Here is an 18,983-nt window from a genome sequence, read left to right on the forward strand (position 1 = left end):
TGCCAGGGATTGGAACTAGATGAACTGTAAGATCCCTTCCAACCCAAACCGTTCTCTGTTTCTATGATCTTTTGAATAAAATCAGTAGAAATACAAGCAAGAGAATATATAAAGAAAATGGTATATTGAAGAAGGGAGAGTCAGAGGAAAAGGTTAAAGGATAAATGGAATGCACTAAATGAAATGGATTCAAGTTTAATTGACTAGCCTTCAAAGGGTAAAATCCTTAAGGATACTGCATTGTAATGCTTTTGTTATGAAAATAGAAGGATCAAGTTTCCCCAGTTTTGAATACAATTCTTTACTTCCTATAGAAATGAGGGTTTTACCTCATTCAATCATGGCCTTCAAAATAATAGTCCAAGTGAGGAAAAGAAAAAAGTGAATGAAATATTTATTACTTAAAAAGAAATCAAAACCATAGCATTATCTTCCTGCACTGCTCTTCAGGTGGAATTGCAATTCATCATTCCACTTCTGAGTCCCAGGAAGTTGGAAAGATTTCCAGCTTACATTTAGTTTACTTACAACTTACACCTATGCGGAGAGGGCCAAACAGAAGACCTATGTATCAGTTTTAAGCACCACCAGGCTTAAGACGCACATGGACTTTATAATAAACCTCTGCCAAGAGGTGAATTTCACGCTCTCTAGAATGGCATAAACAAGTTCAACAGCATGGGCTGTATCTAAGTGCTACTACTGGCAATGCCACCAGCTTACTGGGCTATGGAGAGACAGCAATGCTGCTGATGAAGGAACTCATGAAAAATTCACTGGTAACAGTTTGCGCTGAAAGCATGTGCTAATGCTAATTTCACTGTGGGTAAAAGCATCGGGGGTGGAAATGGTACCTCTCCAACTTGGTATTATGGCAATCACTGTGGCATTTGTCAACACAAGCCCAAATACTGGGAAATGAAAAACTCTTTCCAAAAGGTTGCTGCTATAAATTTGTTTTGCATCAACTTCTTTTATGGAGAACAACATTGCAAAACATATAGAGTGAAAATGAAGCTCTAATGAAATCAGTGGGGATATTCCCACTCATTTCTTTACACATATCCCACCAAGAATGAAAAAGCAGAAGTGGAGAATTCCTTTTACACATTCCCAGTTAGGTGCAATGAGTAAGAATCACTGATGGGATAGCTGAACTCTGTGATCAGTATTCTGTAGGCACTTGGAGGCAAAGAGGTCTCCTTGAAGTGACAAACAGGACAGATGCTCATAGAAATCATGGCACCATAAAGGAAAAGTCTGATGCTTTCTATTTCAGAAAAGTAACTTTGTTTCTGAGGTTTTGAGGAGAAAATAAAATTGTCTAGTAAATACAGTGGAAAACATTCATAGTAGCATTTTATGCTGCATTGGTCATAATACATACAGCTGTCATAATATGAATTATTCTGGGCTTAGCTAAGGAATTTTGAAAGGCCAATTTTGTGCATGACAGGGTACTGCATTTTCAAGCTTCAATTTCCACTCTAGAAGTAGAGGGAAATTATTTTTTAATCATTAAAATTGTGAAAGCATTCAATGGTCTTTTGTTGTTTGACTGCTTCTCCTAATGGTTCACAGAGTTTCAAGAAATCTATTTGAACAGAGAAGCTGAAAATTTAAGGCAACATTTTAGCAAATATATTGTCAAAACAGCTACAAAAACCTAATTTGGCATATGGTATTTTTCAGACTGAAAGCTCAGCTTGAGAATAGATCAGTGTTGTACCCATCAGTCTCCAGAAGATGGCAATATCTTACCTTCTCTAACTGCTCCATGCACGCATTATGGACCACAATCTTGCAGGCAGCACACTTCCTCCTCAGAGCAGATTTCTGAAAGAGGAAAGGGAGAAGCGTGTGGATAGAGGTACACTATTCTTCACAGGAAGAATGCTAGCTGTGAAACAGGAGACATTTCTCTATTGAAAGTATAATTTTCTTCTTGGTGTTCTCAGCTGTCTTGTGTATTGAAAAAAATAGCCTGAAGCTAAATGCTGGACTTTGTGAAAGACAGAAGTCTGTGGTACTCCAGCTTGTGAGCTAGAAGTTAGAGTCTCCGGTAACAGATCATCACTCTAAAAGGAAGAACTCTGCAAAGATGGTGAGCAGAGCTAGTAAAGAAAAAAACCACACATGCAAATCAGAGGACTCAGTCCAATCAGGAGGAGTATGTCATTTCATGATCATTGTACAGTATTGATTTTGATGGGCACAATCATTCTTACAGGAAAAAAAGTGAGTCACATAGCAGAGAATGATAACCTTCTCACTGAATGTTGTGAGATGTTACAGCAGGGACAAAATTCTCAACCTAATTATGCTGGTTAGTTTTATTAATTTCACTAGGGCTTTTAAAATAATTTCCACTGAATCTCCTGGGCCAAAGCATATCAAAGACAAGAGAACTCATGAAGGAGGGAGAGAGTACACTTTTTGTTGTTTTTCCTTTTTTTCTTTTTTTTTTTTTTTTTGTTCCTTCTGTTGTATACTAAATTTAATAGACTAGATGAAATAAATTTTAATAGAGGTTTAACTTACAGAGTTGCACATGAGGGACACAAACATTACGAGCACACAAGTCGAGGCTGAGTTAAGATTTCTGCATTAATTTTACTCAAGCTCATTTAAATTTCTAATAAATGATTTCATTAGAATTCTCAATATGTTGAAAATGAACTCAAGAAGAAGAAGGGAAGAAGAACACCATTAAGGCTTACACTATAATCACTAGTTTTACTGAGTCTCATAACTACAAAAATACTCCCTCACTGTGTGTTTGTATGTGGAGTTTGGTCCTCATGTTTCACCACAAGAACCATGACACTGTGAAACTCTCCAAAATTTCATTTGTTTTGTGATTTGTTAGCTTTTCAGTTTCCACATTCATCACAAAGACCAAGGCGATATAAATAAATCAATTCCTCAGATGAAAAGCTGCAAAAATCAAAAGCAGATAATGCCTTACAAGCAGCTACTTTTTGAATATCTTAAATTGAATATGTTCCTGGTGGTGCTGGAAGTAGTTACAGGAATTCTTTTTTACATTGAGAGAATAGTAACAATTTAAAATAAGAAAATAAAAAATCAGGTAATCTTTTCCATTGCTCCTAGATTCTTTGATTTATCATGAAATTTCAGCTCCATATTCCAAAGAATACAAAGTCTTTGCAATTGCAACTCAGCTAATTTTTGCCACTTCTCCATTGCAAACATTTGATCTTATACAGTCTAAATGTAAAAGAGGTAAGCCAAAAGAAGACCCAAATGGGCTTGAGAGATGTAATGGTCTTCAAAAAATTCAAACTGGAAATACATTAGTTTAACATGACCTTTCAAAAAGCTGACCACAGCTGATGTCAACTACATTTTCATTTCCATCTCAAGATCTTAAGGTAACAAAAGCTCTTTATACTGTAATATGTTACAAAAGTGATCATGTCAAGCAAAAGAAAGGCAAATAAAAACTGAGCAATTATAAACTCCATTGCATCCTTAGTATGACTCAGTATCTCAAGGCCCAATGGCTGAAACTTTTGCCATCACATAAAACGTGCATGACCATTCCCAAATAAAAACACAAATGAATGAGTATAATTCACCAGCTATTACAGACAGTGTTTCCACCTTCTAAAGGCGCTCCTCTAAAAAGCCAAGGCACAGCCTTGCAGTCACATGCAACACATTATTAAATTTCCATGCCATTTTCAATGAGCTAAATCACGAGGAAATGTTTACTCATTCTATTAAGAACATAAGAACAGTCATATTGGGTAGGTCTACTCAGCCACAGATCCCATCTCCTGATTTTTCCAAAGCCCACTGCCTCACAACCAATATAACTGTAGGACAAACTCATGACACTTGTCTTGAATATTGCCCCACAGTCACTACTGTGTTACAACTGGGGCTTTCCTTCGTAGTCTTTGTAAGCAGACATGTTCTTTCCAGATTTAGCCTTTCTGTTATACATTATAAAGAAACTGGTGTGCTTGAGAAGTCATAGGAAGTTGTTATTAAATTGGAGCTACATAGAGCACTATAGATTTGGATCAAACAAAGTCCTACTAATGCTGGAAGTATCAAAATACCTCAATTTGAATCAAATTACTTGATCTGCTGCATTTTTAGAGGATGGGGGATGGTAGCAATCAAAGCAAAAATCAGAGAGAAGCAGACTCTAAAGCACCACAGGGAAGGACTCTCTTCACATTTTGCAGCCCAAGAGCCGGTATGCTCACCTGGGCGTTGAATCAAAGCAATGGTTTGAACACAGGATCCCTACTCTCTAATAAACTTTCTCATCTTAATCAGGAAAGACAATTTTTTTTCTTTTCATTTATCCTGCTGAAGTGGTTTTACTTTAATACTAGGTAAGTGAAGATTTATTGAAGAAGGCAGGAAATGTAACAGTGACTCCACAGCTCATTAACAGAGGACCATGAGCTACAGATCAACCCAATGAAACATTTTAACATGCAGCAGAAAATCTTCATTAGGACAATGCAAACCTTGAATACTCTGTTCCTTACTGGTGAGTGCACTCAAGAGTTCAGAAAATCCAGTTCAAATCCTTGCAGTGAGAAAAATCACAAAAATGTGATCTGAACCCTACCCAGGCAACCCAGCTAGCATATATAGGAGGGTTGCTCCAAAAGTACTGCCTCCTCTTTTATGATGTTGGCCCATGACATCAGAGGTAGATGGTGGTGGTTTGGCGGTAGAGGACAAACCTTCCTGACAATATTCTGTTACATGTTGTTGTCATGTAACAGAAGGCAGCAGAGGGGCAGTCTGACAAAATGGTGTCTGATATGGAAGTGCATATGAAGCAAAGGCTTGTCACTGAGTTCCTCCATGAGGTAAAAAATGGCACCTATTGACATTCATTGATGCTTGCTGAATGTTTATGGAGACCAAACAGTGGATGTGAGCACAGTGAGGTGGTGGGTGCTGCATTTCAGCAGTGGTGACACTGACAGGAAACACAGGTCATATTTGGGACAGCCTTGCACAGTGGGCACGCAGGCTCTTGTTCACTGCTGAGAACGTGCACAACTAATGGCAGCATCTATGTCGAAAAATAGTGATTTGTAGATGAGGATTTGCTTTATCAAATAGTGTCATTGTGCTTTTCATAGCTGTTGTAGTTTTCATGGAAACAAATAGGAGGCATTACTTTCAGAGTGATCTCCATATAAATGAAATAAGCTAGTTTGAATATTTCTGAAATATCTCAGTAACTTAATTCCTTCCTTTCCGTATTAATCAAAACTATTCATTAAGCCTAACCTCGTTATGTAAATATTCTGGGTCATTCAAAATTGTTTGAGGCTTTCTTTTTTTTCCCAAGATATTTAGCCCACAGTCTTTTGTCCCTTTTGTATTCATTCTCTCAGAACACTTGCATCAACAGCAGTAAGCGATTCAAATTGCCAGGCTTCTGAGCAGTGTAACAAACTGAAGTCAGGCTCATTATAACAGAAACATAGAAGGGAATCTGAAAATAACTCACTGAGAATTTCACTTGGCAGCTTTCCTCCCCCAGGTAACAGAGATCCCCAGAAACATTTGTCTCCAACCACAGATGCTCTCCATTAACAGCATTTTCCTAAGAAAAGATTGTTAAGCTGGTTTGTAAAATTCAGAGACGAGAATACATAGAAAAATAAGTTATACTTGATTTTCATCATAAATTTAAAAAATAAATAATAAATACACAAAGGCACTTCTTATCAAGTTAGATGATCACCTTTGTTTAAAGGATGCTGATCATGCAAGGAATTATATGTCCATACAAAAGAAGTTTGCCCATGTTCTTCCCATAATGCTTAGTTTAATGCTAAATTTCATAAACATGCAATATATATAGAATTGTAAAGAAAGGAAAAAATCAACAGATGAAACAAAACCATAACTACTAAAATTTCAATTGCGAAAGTTTCCAGAATTTGGGAACTGTGACCAAAAGTGCAAAATAACACAGCTTTACGATAACAGCAGAGTTTAGACAAAGAAGAATATTTAAGATGTCTGGATCAGCACTATATGCTTATACATTATGCTATTATTCTATGTATACTATGCTATATACTTATGAAAACATCCAGAAAACATAATCCAGGAGAGACTAGACTTTAAGTTTATACCTGAATGTATGCTATATTCAGAAAAGCAATATTTTCAAAATCTATCAAGCATACAGAAAGGAATGATTAGCAGGGTGATATCCGATTTTATTTCAATACTCTTCTCATTCAACCAAATAGATCTCACAGTTCTTTACCAATTCTCGGCCTGAGGAAATTTGGTTGTAAAATGACTATAGGTTTCACTCTACTGTAATGCTGGCTCAACTGAAAAGACCACGTTTACTGTACATTATTTGAACAAAGTGAATAAGCAGGTTTCTGCTCAGCCAGAATTAGACCATGATGGAAAACACTTTGACAGTCTCTGACATTTGGTTCCCACACTGCAGAAGTCACAAATGATGACGCTTACCAAACAGATGGCGTCCGACAGCAGGATGCTCTGAAATAGCCATCTTAGATAAAATAATTTATTCAAAATTCTACTGACGGTTTCAAAGTGATGAAATGAGAAAATTTTTCTTGCCATGTGGATCTCTTAAGTAACGTAGAGAATCAGAAGCAGCAAAATCCTTTGTCTTCTAGAGAACAAATGTGTCCACAGAAGCCAAACTGTTAAATCTGCACATGCTGCCTAACACAGCTAATGTGCTCACTTCAAATAAACCAGAAGGAGAAGAACAATATGCATTTTTTTAAGGTCTGCTTGTCCAGTGGCCTGACTTCATCAGAAATCTTGCCACAAACGTCATGTTCAGTATTACTTCTCAATACAAGGGGCTGGATTAGTGCAAGGCTTGCAGACCAGTTTACTGCCATTACAATATCTTCATTTAGTGGTACACTGTTCTATACCTCCATTACTTCTTATCCTTTCATCTGTCTAAACTGTAGACTCTGTAGGACAGATATTCCTGAACTGCACAGTTCAGTGCATGGCAGTTTAAAGCTGAGACTTCTCAGTGCTTTCATAATGCAAAATAGCTTCTAACGACTCAAACTCACTAAGGCTTAAAGCCTTACCCAGATGGCAAATTACTGAGACTGGAAATTCTTCCCCTCAAGTTTGTTCTTATATTAAAGCAGTTTTCTCTGGCAAGAACTTTATCACTCTTGCAGCACTTCATGGAAGCCTAGTCACATCATGCTAATAAAATTACTATGCCCACAGTATTGTTCAAAATATTAAATTCCTGTCTAGTTTACAGAGAGCCAGACAAAACAAGAGGACCAAAGCAAGAGGACATGAATTCAGTGTTTGAGCTGCGCACATTCTCTGTCTGAAGAAATAACACAAACTCATAACCCAGTGCTGAATTTTACGGATTATAAAAGATGGTTAGTAAAGTTCAACTTGGGAAGCTATGAAAGCATACAGCTCCTGGGACATAACTTTTAATCAGGAATCAAAATTCCATTTTAAAAAATAGATTAAATTCCCCTTCAAAAAGACTGCACACATATAACTTGCCATCTAGGAATTCTAAAGTGGCCTATTTTCATAACCTAGTTTAGACTGAGTTTATTCTCCACTGTTCCATGTTCTATCATAGATCCAAGCTTTATTTTCCATCACAGTAAAAAAAAAAAAAAATAGTCTACAGGGATGACCTTTCTAGTTCATGCTGTGAGAGAGTTCAGGCAAGACTAGATAATAAAAATGTAAATAAACTGATCTGGTAGGAGTGGCACAACTCCAGATATCCAGTGCCACAGGCAATTTTACAACACTGTGAGAAAATTAACCATCTAAATTCCAGCAAAATAGCACTTGAAAAATCCTCTTTCATCCTGAATTACAGCACAAAGCTGAGATTCCCCAAGAAGTAATACCCTACCCCAAAAAACTTTTGCTGTAAATTACCTTGTCCCAACAAGATCAAAAATAATTATTTGAACTTCACTGTTATGAATTTTACAGGGCAGTGTCACTTATATGATCAGACATTTTGCTACTGCTAATGAAAATCAAACAGCATAGTCAAAGGAAGATGCTTTGACCTTTTTCAAGTTCAATTTTTCATTGACTTATAATAGGAGGATATGACAACATTGAATACATTTATATGGAGCAGTTTGCCTTCAGCAAACCGGTATTTCCAATAAAAAGATTTACAGGCAGTATTCCACAATGTGCTGGACAAAAGGGTACTCCACCTGCCAGCACACAGCTGACAGGGGTCACTGGGACCACCTCTAGTATAAGCTCTCGTTTAACACAGAACTCAAACACATTGAAGTCTACATCAACATTTGTGGACTCTGACAGAGACTTTTCCACAACAGACTTGAGTTCAAGAACCTTCTCATAAATAATTTGCAAGCTTAGCATATTTTGTATTTGATGTCCTCATGGCAGGTTTAGAAGCAAATGAGAGCTAAAGTGGCAGCCATCCTCTTTTTGTCCCCGACCCCTCAAACTTCAGTCTCACATTCATGCTGCTTCCCCAGTGTCAGATCTGGTGGCTGTGAAGCTATACAAAAATCAGTTCAACTGCTGGGAAGAAAAAAAAAGAAGAAAAAAAATAAAAAAAAATTACCAAGAACAGTCAGATAAAGTGACTCACCCCATGAGCACAGAGCCCACAAGGGCTGGATCAGACACAAGGAGTGATAGGTGAATGGTGGGTAACAAAGGGCCAGTGTGTTTTGTACCAATTCAATTGGTACAAAATTCAAAAATTCACCTATTAGAAGAGCTCAACTGATATTGCAATGCAAAAAAAAGGGTCCAGGAGGCTCCTGGAATCCATTGATGATAACTTTCTGGTTCAGGTATTGGACAGACCGACCAGAGGTGAAGCGTTGCTGAACATGCTGCTCACCAATGCAAAGGAGATAATTAAAGGTATTAAGGTTGGAGGCAGCTTGGGCTGCAGTGACCATGCTCTGGTTGAGTTTGTGATCTCAAGGAATGTGAGCCTGGCAGAGAGTGGCGTCAGGACCCTGAACTTCAGAATACTGAACTTTAAGCTGTTCAAGGAATTGTTGGCCAAGATCTCCTGGGATGCTGTCCTTAAAGACAAAGACATTGAGGAAAGCTGGCTACTCTTCAAGAATGCCTTTCTGGGAGCACGAGAGCTCTCCATCCCTCTGAATAAGAAAGCAGGCAGCGGAGGCAGGAAACAGGCATGGCTCAGCAAGGACCTGCTGGGCAAACTAAGGGTAAAGAAAGGAGCATACACATTCTGGGCACAGGGGCTTGTCACCTGGGAAGAATACAGGAATGCTATTCAGACTTGCAGACGTGGGATTAGGAAAGCCAAGGCACAGGCAGAACTGAACTTGGGGAGGGATGTGAAAAATAGTAGGAAGACATTCTACAGGTACACTGGCCAGAAGAGACAGGCCAAAGCGAGTGTACCTCCTTTGGTAAATGTAAAAGGAGAACTTGCCTCAATGGATGAAGAGAAGGCTGAGGTACTGAATGAGTTCTTTGCCTCGGTCTTCACTGGCAGCCAGGATTCTAATAACATCCCTGAGCCCTGCATCCCTAAACCTCTAGGTAGGCTCACCTAAAGGGAGCCTACAAACAGGAGGGGAATCAACTCTTTGAAAGGATAGATAACTACAGGACAAGGGGAAATGGTTTTAAGTTGAGGGAGGGGAGATTTAGGTTGGATGTCAGAGGGAAGTCCTTTACTATGAGAGTGATGAGGTGCAGGAACAGGCTGCCCAGAGAGGTTGTGGATGCCCCATCCCTGGAGGTGTTCATTGCCAGGTTGGATGGGGCCCTGGGCAGCCTGGTCTAGTATTAAATGGGGAGGTTGGTGACCTTGCATGTTTTGGGAGGGTTGGAGATTCTTTGGTATGGTCTTTGAGGTCCCTAACAACCCACGTCGCTCTGTGATTCTGTGTGTGATTCTGTAAACTGTACTGGTACTGTCCATTGTCTTGGATAAAACAGGAGTGACCATGGCCTAATATTTTTCAGTCTGGGGAACTGGGAACACTGAATTCTTGCCTGGCTTTCCAGCCCTTGCAAGTGAGCACTCAATGCCCTGTGACAAGGAAGAGCTCTGCTCACCAAAGCAGAGCAGCAGTGCTCTCCTGGCAGATGCAGCCAGTATGGTCTTCCAGAGAATTGTTCCTGATCCGCCACCACCATACTAACAGACAAAAATGACTTCTGTATGACATATATTCCTTGAATATGAAACAAAGGATACACAATTCCCTCTCCTCCCCATCCCCACACCGAAGTGAAAGAGAAATGGGAAATAACAAATGGGAGTTTGGGAACAGTGAAACTACACGTGCATGTGCTTGATCATATCTTTCTGTGCACATTTCACTAAATCAACCTAATTTCATTTTTTAAGTGCCCAAGCATGGTTAGTTGACAGACCAAGCATTACCATTTTTCCAGTAACTCCACATCTCACTGTTCTTCAAGCTGCAGTCAGTACAGTTTAAAGGCGATGCACAGAACATAATTTCATTTACCATGTTAAAAAGCCATGGACATTCAGCCAAACAAATAAGCCAGTTCTCCCAAATTTTAAGTTTTAAGGAACTGTAACACCACTTGTAATAGGAGGAGAGGAGAGGAGCTCTGATCCGCTCCTGTCATAACTAGCATTTTGCAAAAAAAAAAAAATCCATTAGATTTCTAAATTGAACTATTAGGAAGGTTTTTTTTTTTTTCCCTTTGTTAACACTACAGTGAGAGAGATGAGTCTTCTTATAAGTACACATTTGGGTGATAAAGTTATGATTAATATATAATTAGTGTTCATCAACACAAATTTAATTAAACATATTTGTAAGCAAAAATGATTAGCTTTAGCCCTTTCTTTTTCAAGGTCACTGCTGAGCAGAAACAAGTTTGTTTGGATGTCTTTTCCCTGAAAGCCTGTGTCATATGTTTTACTTATATTTTACCCTGAACTCTGAAATTCCAGTCTGTAATGTTCATGTTATAAATAATATCCTCAACATTGTTTTGATTGTATATCTATATGAATTTAACTACAAATTTGCATACTGTGAGAAAATTCTTCACACAAAAATCACCTTTTCTTTAATTATTATGAGCGTAATGGACGCAAAACAAAAAAACATCACAGAAACACAATACTGTATAATTAATTATTAAAAAAAAAAAAAAGAGAGGAAGGTATAACTTTTAGACCTAGGTTTGTTACATTTTCTAGTTGTTTTCTGGCATTCTCATTTCTACACCCCCGCCAGGGTTTCCCACATCCCTGCATCCATTGCCCACCCCTATATTCTCTGCTCATCTGTACACTGAAACAGAACAACAATTTTTGTCTTCATGGATAAGCAACATGTAGATGCTATCAACTGAGATGATGATTCCCTACACTGTCATGAAACATTTTCTTGGCTGACAACAGCTTAACTTCAGTCCTTTTGGGAGCAATTGAAAAAATATTTTAAGAGCACTTTCTGTAATATCATCAAAACCTCTATACCCCTGAAAACATACAAATGGACACTATTTTGGAATATGACAGCACTCCTTTTTTCTCTTTAGTTTTCTCAGGAAAGATCATTAGTTCTCCAACACTCATTAAAAAAATAGTGGCAATGTAGAATTACAGAGCCTGAACACAGTGAGGACTATGGCCTTCAAATATGAGGCTTCTTCCAGTTGTCTGAAGATCTCATATCATCTACTTCCTAAATAACATGTAGCAGGCAACCACAACATCACCTGTGTTGGTTTGCCCCATAAACTCTTCACAGTCTTATCATCCATTCCACAGCAGAGCTTCAAGCATGCTTGCTGCTCTTACATTGAAGGAAAACTTCCCCTACTCAATGTCCTGGCTTCACCTTCCCTAAAATGTCTTCCTCTGTGCACTGTAACACTCCAGCTGCATGTGGTATTACACCATGTCTCTGATCCCTTAGAGATCTCAGCCTGAAAGCTTCTACTGTTTAGTAGAAAGAACAAATGTTTTTCTGTTAAAACGCCCCATGCAACTTAATAGAATCATAGAATGATTTGGGTTAGAAGGGATCCCAAGGATGATCAATTTCCAACCTCCCTGCCACAGGCAGGGCCACCAACTTCCAGATCTGGTACTAGACCAGGCTGCCCAGAGCCCCATCCAACCTGGTCTTGAACACCTCCAAGGACATAGCATTCACAGCCTCCCTGGGCAGCCTGTTCCAGCACCTCACCGCTCTCTCTGTAACAGATACTCTCAACCAATTAATTTTATAGGTTATCACGTATTACTAAACGCTATTATTTTGAACTTCTACTATCACAGAGCTTTGATGTTTGTTTGCTTCACTTCCTAAGGCCTAAAAGTTTCAGTGTTTTTTTTAACATGTACGATTTTTTGTCCAAAATTACAATATTTCTCCTCTGAAGAACACTCAGCTTGCATCTAGATAACTCGGCTGTGCTTTAACAGTACTTAAAGAACAGTCCCAAGTTTTTTTTACTGAATACCAGGAATGAAAGCTGCATGTTTTCAGACATCACCTAAGGGACTTATCTAAGACTGCATGGTCACAGGCCACAAACACCTACTGATGAGAAAGCAAGAGACTGGCATCATCAAACAAATGGTGGAGAAGAACAAAAAAATAATGAGACAGCTTTGGCCAGTAGGAAGCTCAACACACTAATTTCCTAGTGGCTGTCAAGAATTTTGTAAGCACCAAAAGATAAAAGGCAATATGCAAAAGAGAAATACAGGATGACTTTGCACCAAAAAAAAAAAAAAAAATTTATGGTTGTTTCCTTGGGAAAATGTGGCAGTATAAAAATAAAGAAAGATCAAGATCCTCAGAGGTACACATGCACTATATGAGGTGCCTTGGCCTGTGCTTATTTGAGGATCTGGGCTAGAGTTGCTTATTTCATCATTTAACATGTAGGAGTGTTGCTTAAATTGGTGGAGGGTGAGAAAAGAGGTTAAGAATAACAAATATGTCACAGGGACTGACATTCAAGGTAGTTCCTTTTGGAAGGACAACTTCTGCATTGCACTGTAGCTATAGCATCACTTACTCCTGAAAATATATTCTGTATGATTCTGCTGTGAATAAATATTACTAAATTAATTACAAGTTAACTAGAATTAGAGGTAAAAAATATGACGAAATTGAGTATTTGCAAGTAAGAGAAAATAAGCATCAGGGATGATAGACAGTTATCACAACATTAAAATATGTATTTTCTAATGTGAAGGGTCTTAAAAACATCAGAATTATCACCTCAATTCTACAGCTAAATAGGCTGGTGTACTGAAAGGCAAAGCAATTAATCTGAGCTCACTTACAAGGTCAGTGGCAAAGCAAGAAACAGAAATCCCACTCCCTGAATCAGTGTCCTGTTCACAAGGCCATCTGATAATGGCAAATCATCTGCAAAGAGTTACCAAAAATGGAGAACATAGCCAGGAAATTCTTTCCAGTTATTACTGTGAAGGCAACAAGAACAGATTTCTACTGCTTTTCTTACTGTAAATTCAAGTGAAAACTTCTGTTCATTGGAACTTTGGAAATTTCATCAGACTTTGGAAAGGTCTCCCATCATGGGTCCTTGGAGAACCATCATGGAAATACTAAAGGATTGCACAGATGGGGATGCAACATGTCTTGATTAAATCTACCTTCTATTGACTCACTACAAAGACTTCCTCTCTGGCTCTTATACATCTTAATGTAAGAAGCCATTCATTCTACCAAATATACACCTGGAAAGAAATATCAGTTTTTAAAACTTACAAGTGTATTTTTTCTTTTAATTGATATTCATTACCCATCATAAACTTTGATCCATTTTATCTTCTTCACACCTCCAAACCACTTCTCTATTATCTCTTTTACTCGTGCTGCATCTCTAATCTGCAGAAATCCTATTCTCCCCTGCACTCATCAGTTATTACAGCTGGTCAGTCCTGGTTCCTCCCAACCTCAGATGTCTTCCACTCACATCCTGCCCCCTCCCCTATATGACACAGTGTTGCTTCACCTCTGCAATCAGTAGCAAAGAATGCCACTTTTAAGAAGGATAAATTGTGGGATTTCATGAGTTTTTGTAAGCTTGTTTGTTTTTGTTTGGTTGTTTTTTTAATGACAATTTTGAAAGATGTTTAACTTTGATGCACTTTGAAGAAATCGAAATCTGGAGGATCATTCAGAAAGCTTAGATCACTAAAAGCAGGCACATGTTTTAGCACCTTGCTGAATCAGGACCCAAATTTCCTGCACATAAAGATCAAGCATATAAACACAAGCTCTTCTATGTGCGCTTTCAAACTCATTCTAAGCACACTCCTATTTACTATACTGTAGAAAATCAGACTGAATCCAAACTCATTTCTTGCATTGCAGCCTGTAAAATTTTATTCCATTAAACTTCAAATGTTACAGCTGCACACCATCTAGAAAGCCATTCAGTCTTGGTATAAAACCATCTGAGATGAACCATAAGCCATACTCATCAAAAAACAGAAGTTGTCTTTATCCAAAGGACAGATGGATGCTGCTTAATGCCAGCTCCTTACTGAGAGCCCAGTGTAAAATCCACTGCATATTTTGCTTTAAATGAGACCTTTTTTTCACCTGCTGGCTTAAGGATCAATTTATTGACGTGCACTAACACATAACCACATTAGATGGTGCAGACGGTGCATAACCAGCCCCTTCTGAACTGGTCCAGAAACAGAATTAGGAGAAGCAAGACTGGGGAAAGAAACTGATGTTTTGTGTCTACAGTCCAGCTTAGACCCAGAAGTTCATCCATGTTTGCAAAGCATTGTGACCAAGGATTTCTACTACTGCTCCTACAGACCCTGCTAACCCAGCTTGAATGCTCAGCCTTACATTTTGGCTCATAAATCAAAACTACAAAATCCTGCCACATTAAAATTGAATCACCATTGGATAGCAGTCCTTGTCAAGAAGGCAGTGAGCAAATGTAGCCAGACAGTTTCCAAGACTGGAAAGTCTAAATAGCTCTGTCCAGTGCTGCTCAAGTCATTGTACATTATCATGTCTCTGCCTTCTGCTTGATTTCATAATGGAAGCGTGTTTCTAATGACCAGCACTAATTCTGACAGTAATGCAACTTCTAATGTTGTTTTAAGGTTGGAGGGAGCACTAGCCAGAGATAACATTGCCATAGAAACAAACACCTACAGTCCACTCTAAGGCTGCCCTTGGTTCCTTCACAGGTCCATTGGAGATTGCAATGTTGAGAGAATGCACAGGAGCCAAGTGCTGGAGGCCTGACCTGGAGATTGCTTTCCTGCAGATTGAAAAGACAAAAAATAGATAAATTGAGGCTATAATCAATATAATTATCCAATATTATTATCCACCCCACCCTTCTCCAGAAGTCAGAAGAGGCAGCATAGCATCTAATTTCAGTTTGGGTTAAAAGGTGCTTGAGTGCCATCTCCTGCTAAAACAGTTTAGGAAAAAATGAAGTAATGTGATCTCTGTGGTCCAAAGTCACTCTTTATATATATATGGCAACAACAGATGTTGACCAGCACTTCTAGAGCTCCACAAGGATTGAGTTCATTTTCACCAACCAGTTTCCCCAGCCTCACTCAGTCTTACAAAATCAGCCTTGAATAGCAAGTCATTAGATGGAAGCACAAGTTACTGCTGATACACAGCTCAGTTTCTCTTAGATGGTTTTGTAAAATTTCATAGTACTATTGCACTATTTTTGCACCTGATGACAGTGGCCAAAACAATCTCATAGCTTCAGCTGCAATAATTCAAAACAGGACAAAAAAAAAAAAGACAAACAACAACAAAAACATATCAAGGAGAGATCCCTTTTTGTATGCCCTATGCACTCAACTCCCACATAGTGAAATGACAGTCTGTATGAAGTACATTTCTGTGATACCACTCCCACAGCACAACAGCTATTTATAGCATCTTCCAATCTTACCACTGTCTCATGGCAATAAAGGTCAATTGAGCCAGTAATGACAATCCAGGCCAGCTATATGCTAAATAAATCATTTCATTGTCCTGAAAATAGACGGTGCAATACATATCCACAGTAAAGGAGCTTGGAAGCCTCATTGCTCATAATATACGTCCAGAAAAATGGAGTGGGCTGAATTAGAATGTCTTAAATTCTCTTTTCTGTGGGTAGCACAAACAACTGAGCACTTTAACAGCCTCTGATCATCCAGTGCCCCTTTCCACTTAAAACAAGCAAGACATTGACATTAAAAGATTTTTCCAAGATATTTTACATTTGAATAAAGCCCATTAGAAGAAAAGTGACCAATGAAAAGACTTTTGCTTCTTGGCAATGTATCAAAATTGAGCAATTTAGCCACAATTTCAGCCAGGTATTTTAGCAGAATATAATCTAACAGGTCTTCTCAAGGACGAGACGAAAGCCTTAAAGAAATACAAGAAACTACAAAAGTACATTTTCAAAATTGACATTTTTCCTGCAAAGTGTCCAATATTTGGCAGCCTCCTTCCATGTTGATTTGCTACCAATTTGGTTATTGTTTATTACTAAACACAACAGTACATTCTTGTTTCTAACCATATTTATAACATGACCATTTGTTTTGGTGAAAGTGGAGCTGTATCACATTTTCCACCTTGCATCACTGACAGTGATAAATCCATCCAATGGTTACTTAGTCCTGCCCTCATAATAGAGAAGGTAGCTTCCAATTTGTGCAAAGTGTTCAAGCAAAAGTGGCTGAATAGGTGTTTGCAATTAATCTTTATCGATGAAAAACAACATGTTCACCAAACTCTGCTTACAGCCTATTACTTGCCAAACAATACAGCCAGTAAGGCTGCATCAATCCACGACATGAATTGAATAAAGCAAATATTGCAATGAATATTCCAGGAATAAATTTATCTGACCCAGTCTGAGGACAAGGCTTCCAGCTGGAAAGCAAATTCAGCACACTTAGAAGGTAAATATGCCTAATGAATGGCTACAGACATCACAGCATCAAGCCTTGGATACTCTTTCAAGTCAGAATTAGAGACGTGCAAGCTTCCTGTAGCAGAAGCTGACACATGGCCCACATTCTCTGGCAAGTGGAGGTCAGGGAGTCTTTACGGGGATAATTGGCAGAGATATGTGCAAACAGTCAGCCAACCCTTTGTATGCCAGGTTAGATTTAGGGTTTCGGCTGGAAAGCCCACAAAACATAGGCATGACAATGCTTTTTTTCAAGTTTGTTTCAACACAAAAGCCTTAATGATTGCAGGGATCACAAAATGGCACAAACCAGACAGAAATAATGCTTATACCTGAAGGCAAGCTCAAAATGCCCACACCTACACAGTTTCTTGTCAGAACTTTGTCTGGGGACAAAAAGACAGCATCAGAACACCATGTTCACTACAGAAGCCTTTCCCACAAATAAAGAGGTTAGACTAATAGCAAGCACATGATTTTCTAATAAGCGTAATGCAGAAGATAGAGGGAAAAATAGGGGAAAGAGAGAATAGAATGAATCTGATAACAGAGCAGATGCTGAGTATCCAAGAGACTATATCATATTAACCTAACTAGCATGTTATACTACCTGGCACTTTTCCAATAGAAAAGTAACATGAGAGGCTTTCAGTAAGCCTTGCTAGTAATTTCCTCTCTACTCTGCCGAGTGCATGAATGAAAGCACAGCCTCAACAGGCAGCCTTACCCATGAAAGTGAAAGGAATCCCTATTCACCTGGTGAGAGACAGCCAGGAAAAGTGGATCTGTGCCTTCATAGGTCTTCAGACAATTAAGTCCACAATTTTCCTAAGAGGGGCACACCAGCCTGCTTGTAAACTCTGAACAAGAAATAAACACTGCAATCAACAGCAAGGAAATGTTTTGTCATACCATAATCTATATTTTTCTTCATTACTTTTGTAGATCAAGTAACAGTAATTTGTAGTAGATGGAATTAGCAATCCAACACACAACCACTGTGAAAGAGTATACATGCACATACATGTGTATGTCATTGCATACATAGGACAAAAATATTTGATACTAAATCCATAGCTGGTTGGGGAAACTCCAACACAGAAGTTGGCTGTCTTGGAAACCAAAAGGAATCTGCCATTCAGGCTTGTCAAGTATAACAACTGCTTTTAAAGAAAAAAAAAAAAAAAAAAGAAAAATCATTACATTCTCATTTTGCTGAAAAGTCAGGCAAGATATAACATACTTTGTTAGATCAAAGCATACATATTTGATCAGGAGAGATTTGAGTCTATATCCCAGGATTTGGCTTCATTGAACTTTTCCTCATCCTTGAGCATAAAAGAACTGTTCAATGAGTGGCCTAGACTGAGTAGTTATGCCTGAATCCTCAAAGACCACAAAATACAATTAGTCAATAGTAGTCATCCGAGTGTTTAAAAAAAATAATAATAATTACAAAATAAAGAGTATGTTAGCTCTTCACAGGATTAACAGATTGAGCATTTTAATTGTCACTGAGGTTGGTGTTGTTGCATTTCCATACTGGCATTATTATCCTCCTTTTCAAAGAGGCAAAATTTATTGTAGGAGTAGAGTTCCAGCTGGAAAGTAGAGAAATCAGAAAAATGCGGGGACTGGTTTCCACAGGTCCTATGGCTAGGCCATCTGCCAGGAGGCAGAATCTGGGAGTCTTTTCTCAGTTGAAGTTAACTTCTATATTTACCCAGAAAAGCAGTCATTTGTACAATACTGTTTAAAGTTTAAATGCTCTGTTTTTCTTAAATATTCAGGGTAGACAAATCCTATGCCTGTAAGCTCTCAGGTCAGTCAACCACAATTCTGACATAAGGCCAGGTGGTGCTTGTAAGTGCCAGAGGTGGAGGTGGTTTTCACTCCTGCATTTTGGTGCTTTTGGAAGTCGTGAACAAAACATACTGGCTCAGCTCTGGCATTATTTCAGTGTCCCATATGCATAT

The 18,983-nt window shown here is 38.5% G+C and overlaps 1 protein-coding gene across 4 annotated transcripts in view; it reads right to left on the reverse strand.

The window, feature by feature from the left end:
• DGKI (diacylglycerol kinase iota) overlaps positions 1-18,983 on the reverse strand; it is a gene marked incomplete at both ends in the record, with an annotated part of 208,683 nt that overhangs the window by 112,069 nt on the left and 77,631 nt on the right. For 3 of the 4 annotated variants that reach the window (XM_079537635.1, XM_079537634.1, XM_079537636.1), the window contains 3 exons: positions 1,762-1,836; positions 5,516-5,611; positions 15,222-15,330. In XM_079537635.1, the coding sequence (XP_079393761.1) occupies positions 1,762-1,836; positions 5,516-5,611; positions 15,222-15,330 (280 nt within the window). The remainder of the gene's footprint in view (positions 1-1,761; positions 1,837-5,515; positions 5,612-15,221; positions 15,331-18,983) is intronic. The other variant, XM_079537633.1, reaches the window with a different exon arrangement.

Source organism: Tetrao urogallus (assembly GCF_951394365.1).
Source record: "Tetrao urogallus genome assembly, chromosome: 1".
In the NCBI taxonomy this organism is placed as follows: Eukaryota; Metazoa; Chordata; class Aves; order Galliformes; family Phasianidae; genus Tetrao; species Tetrao urogallus.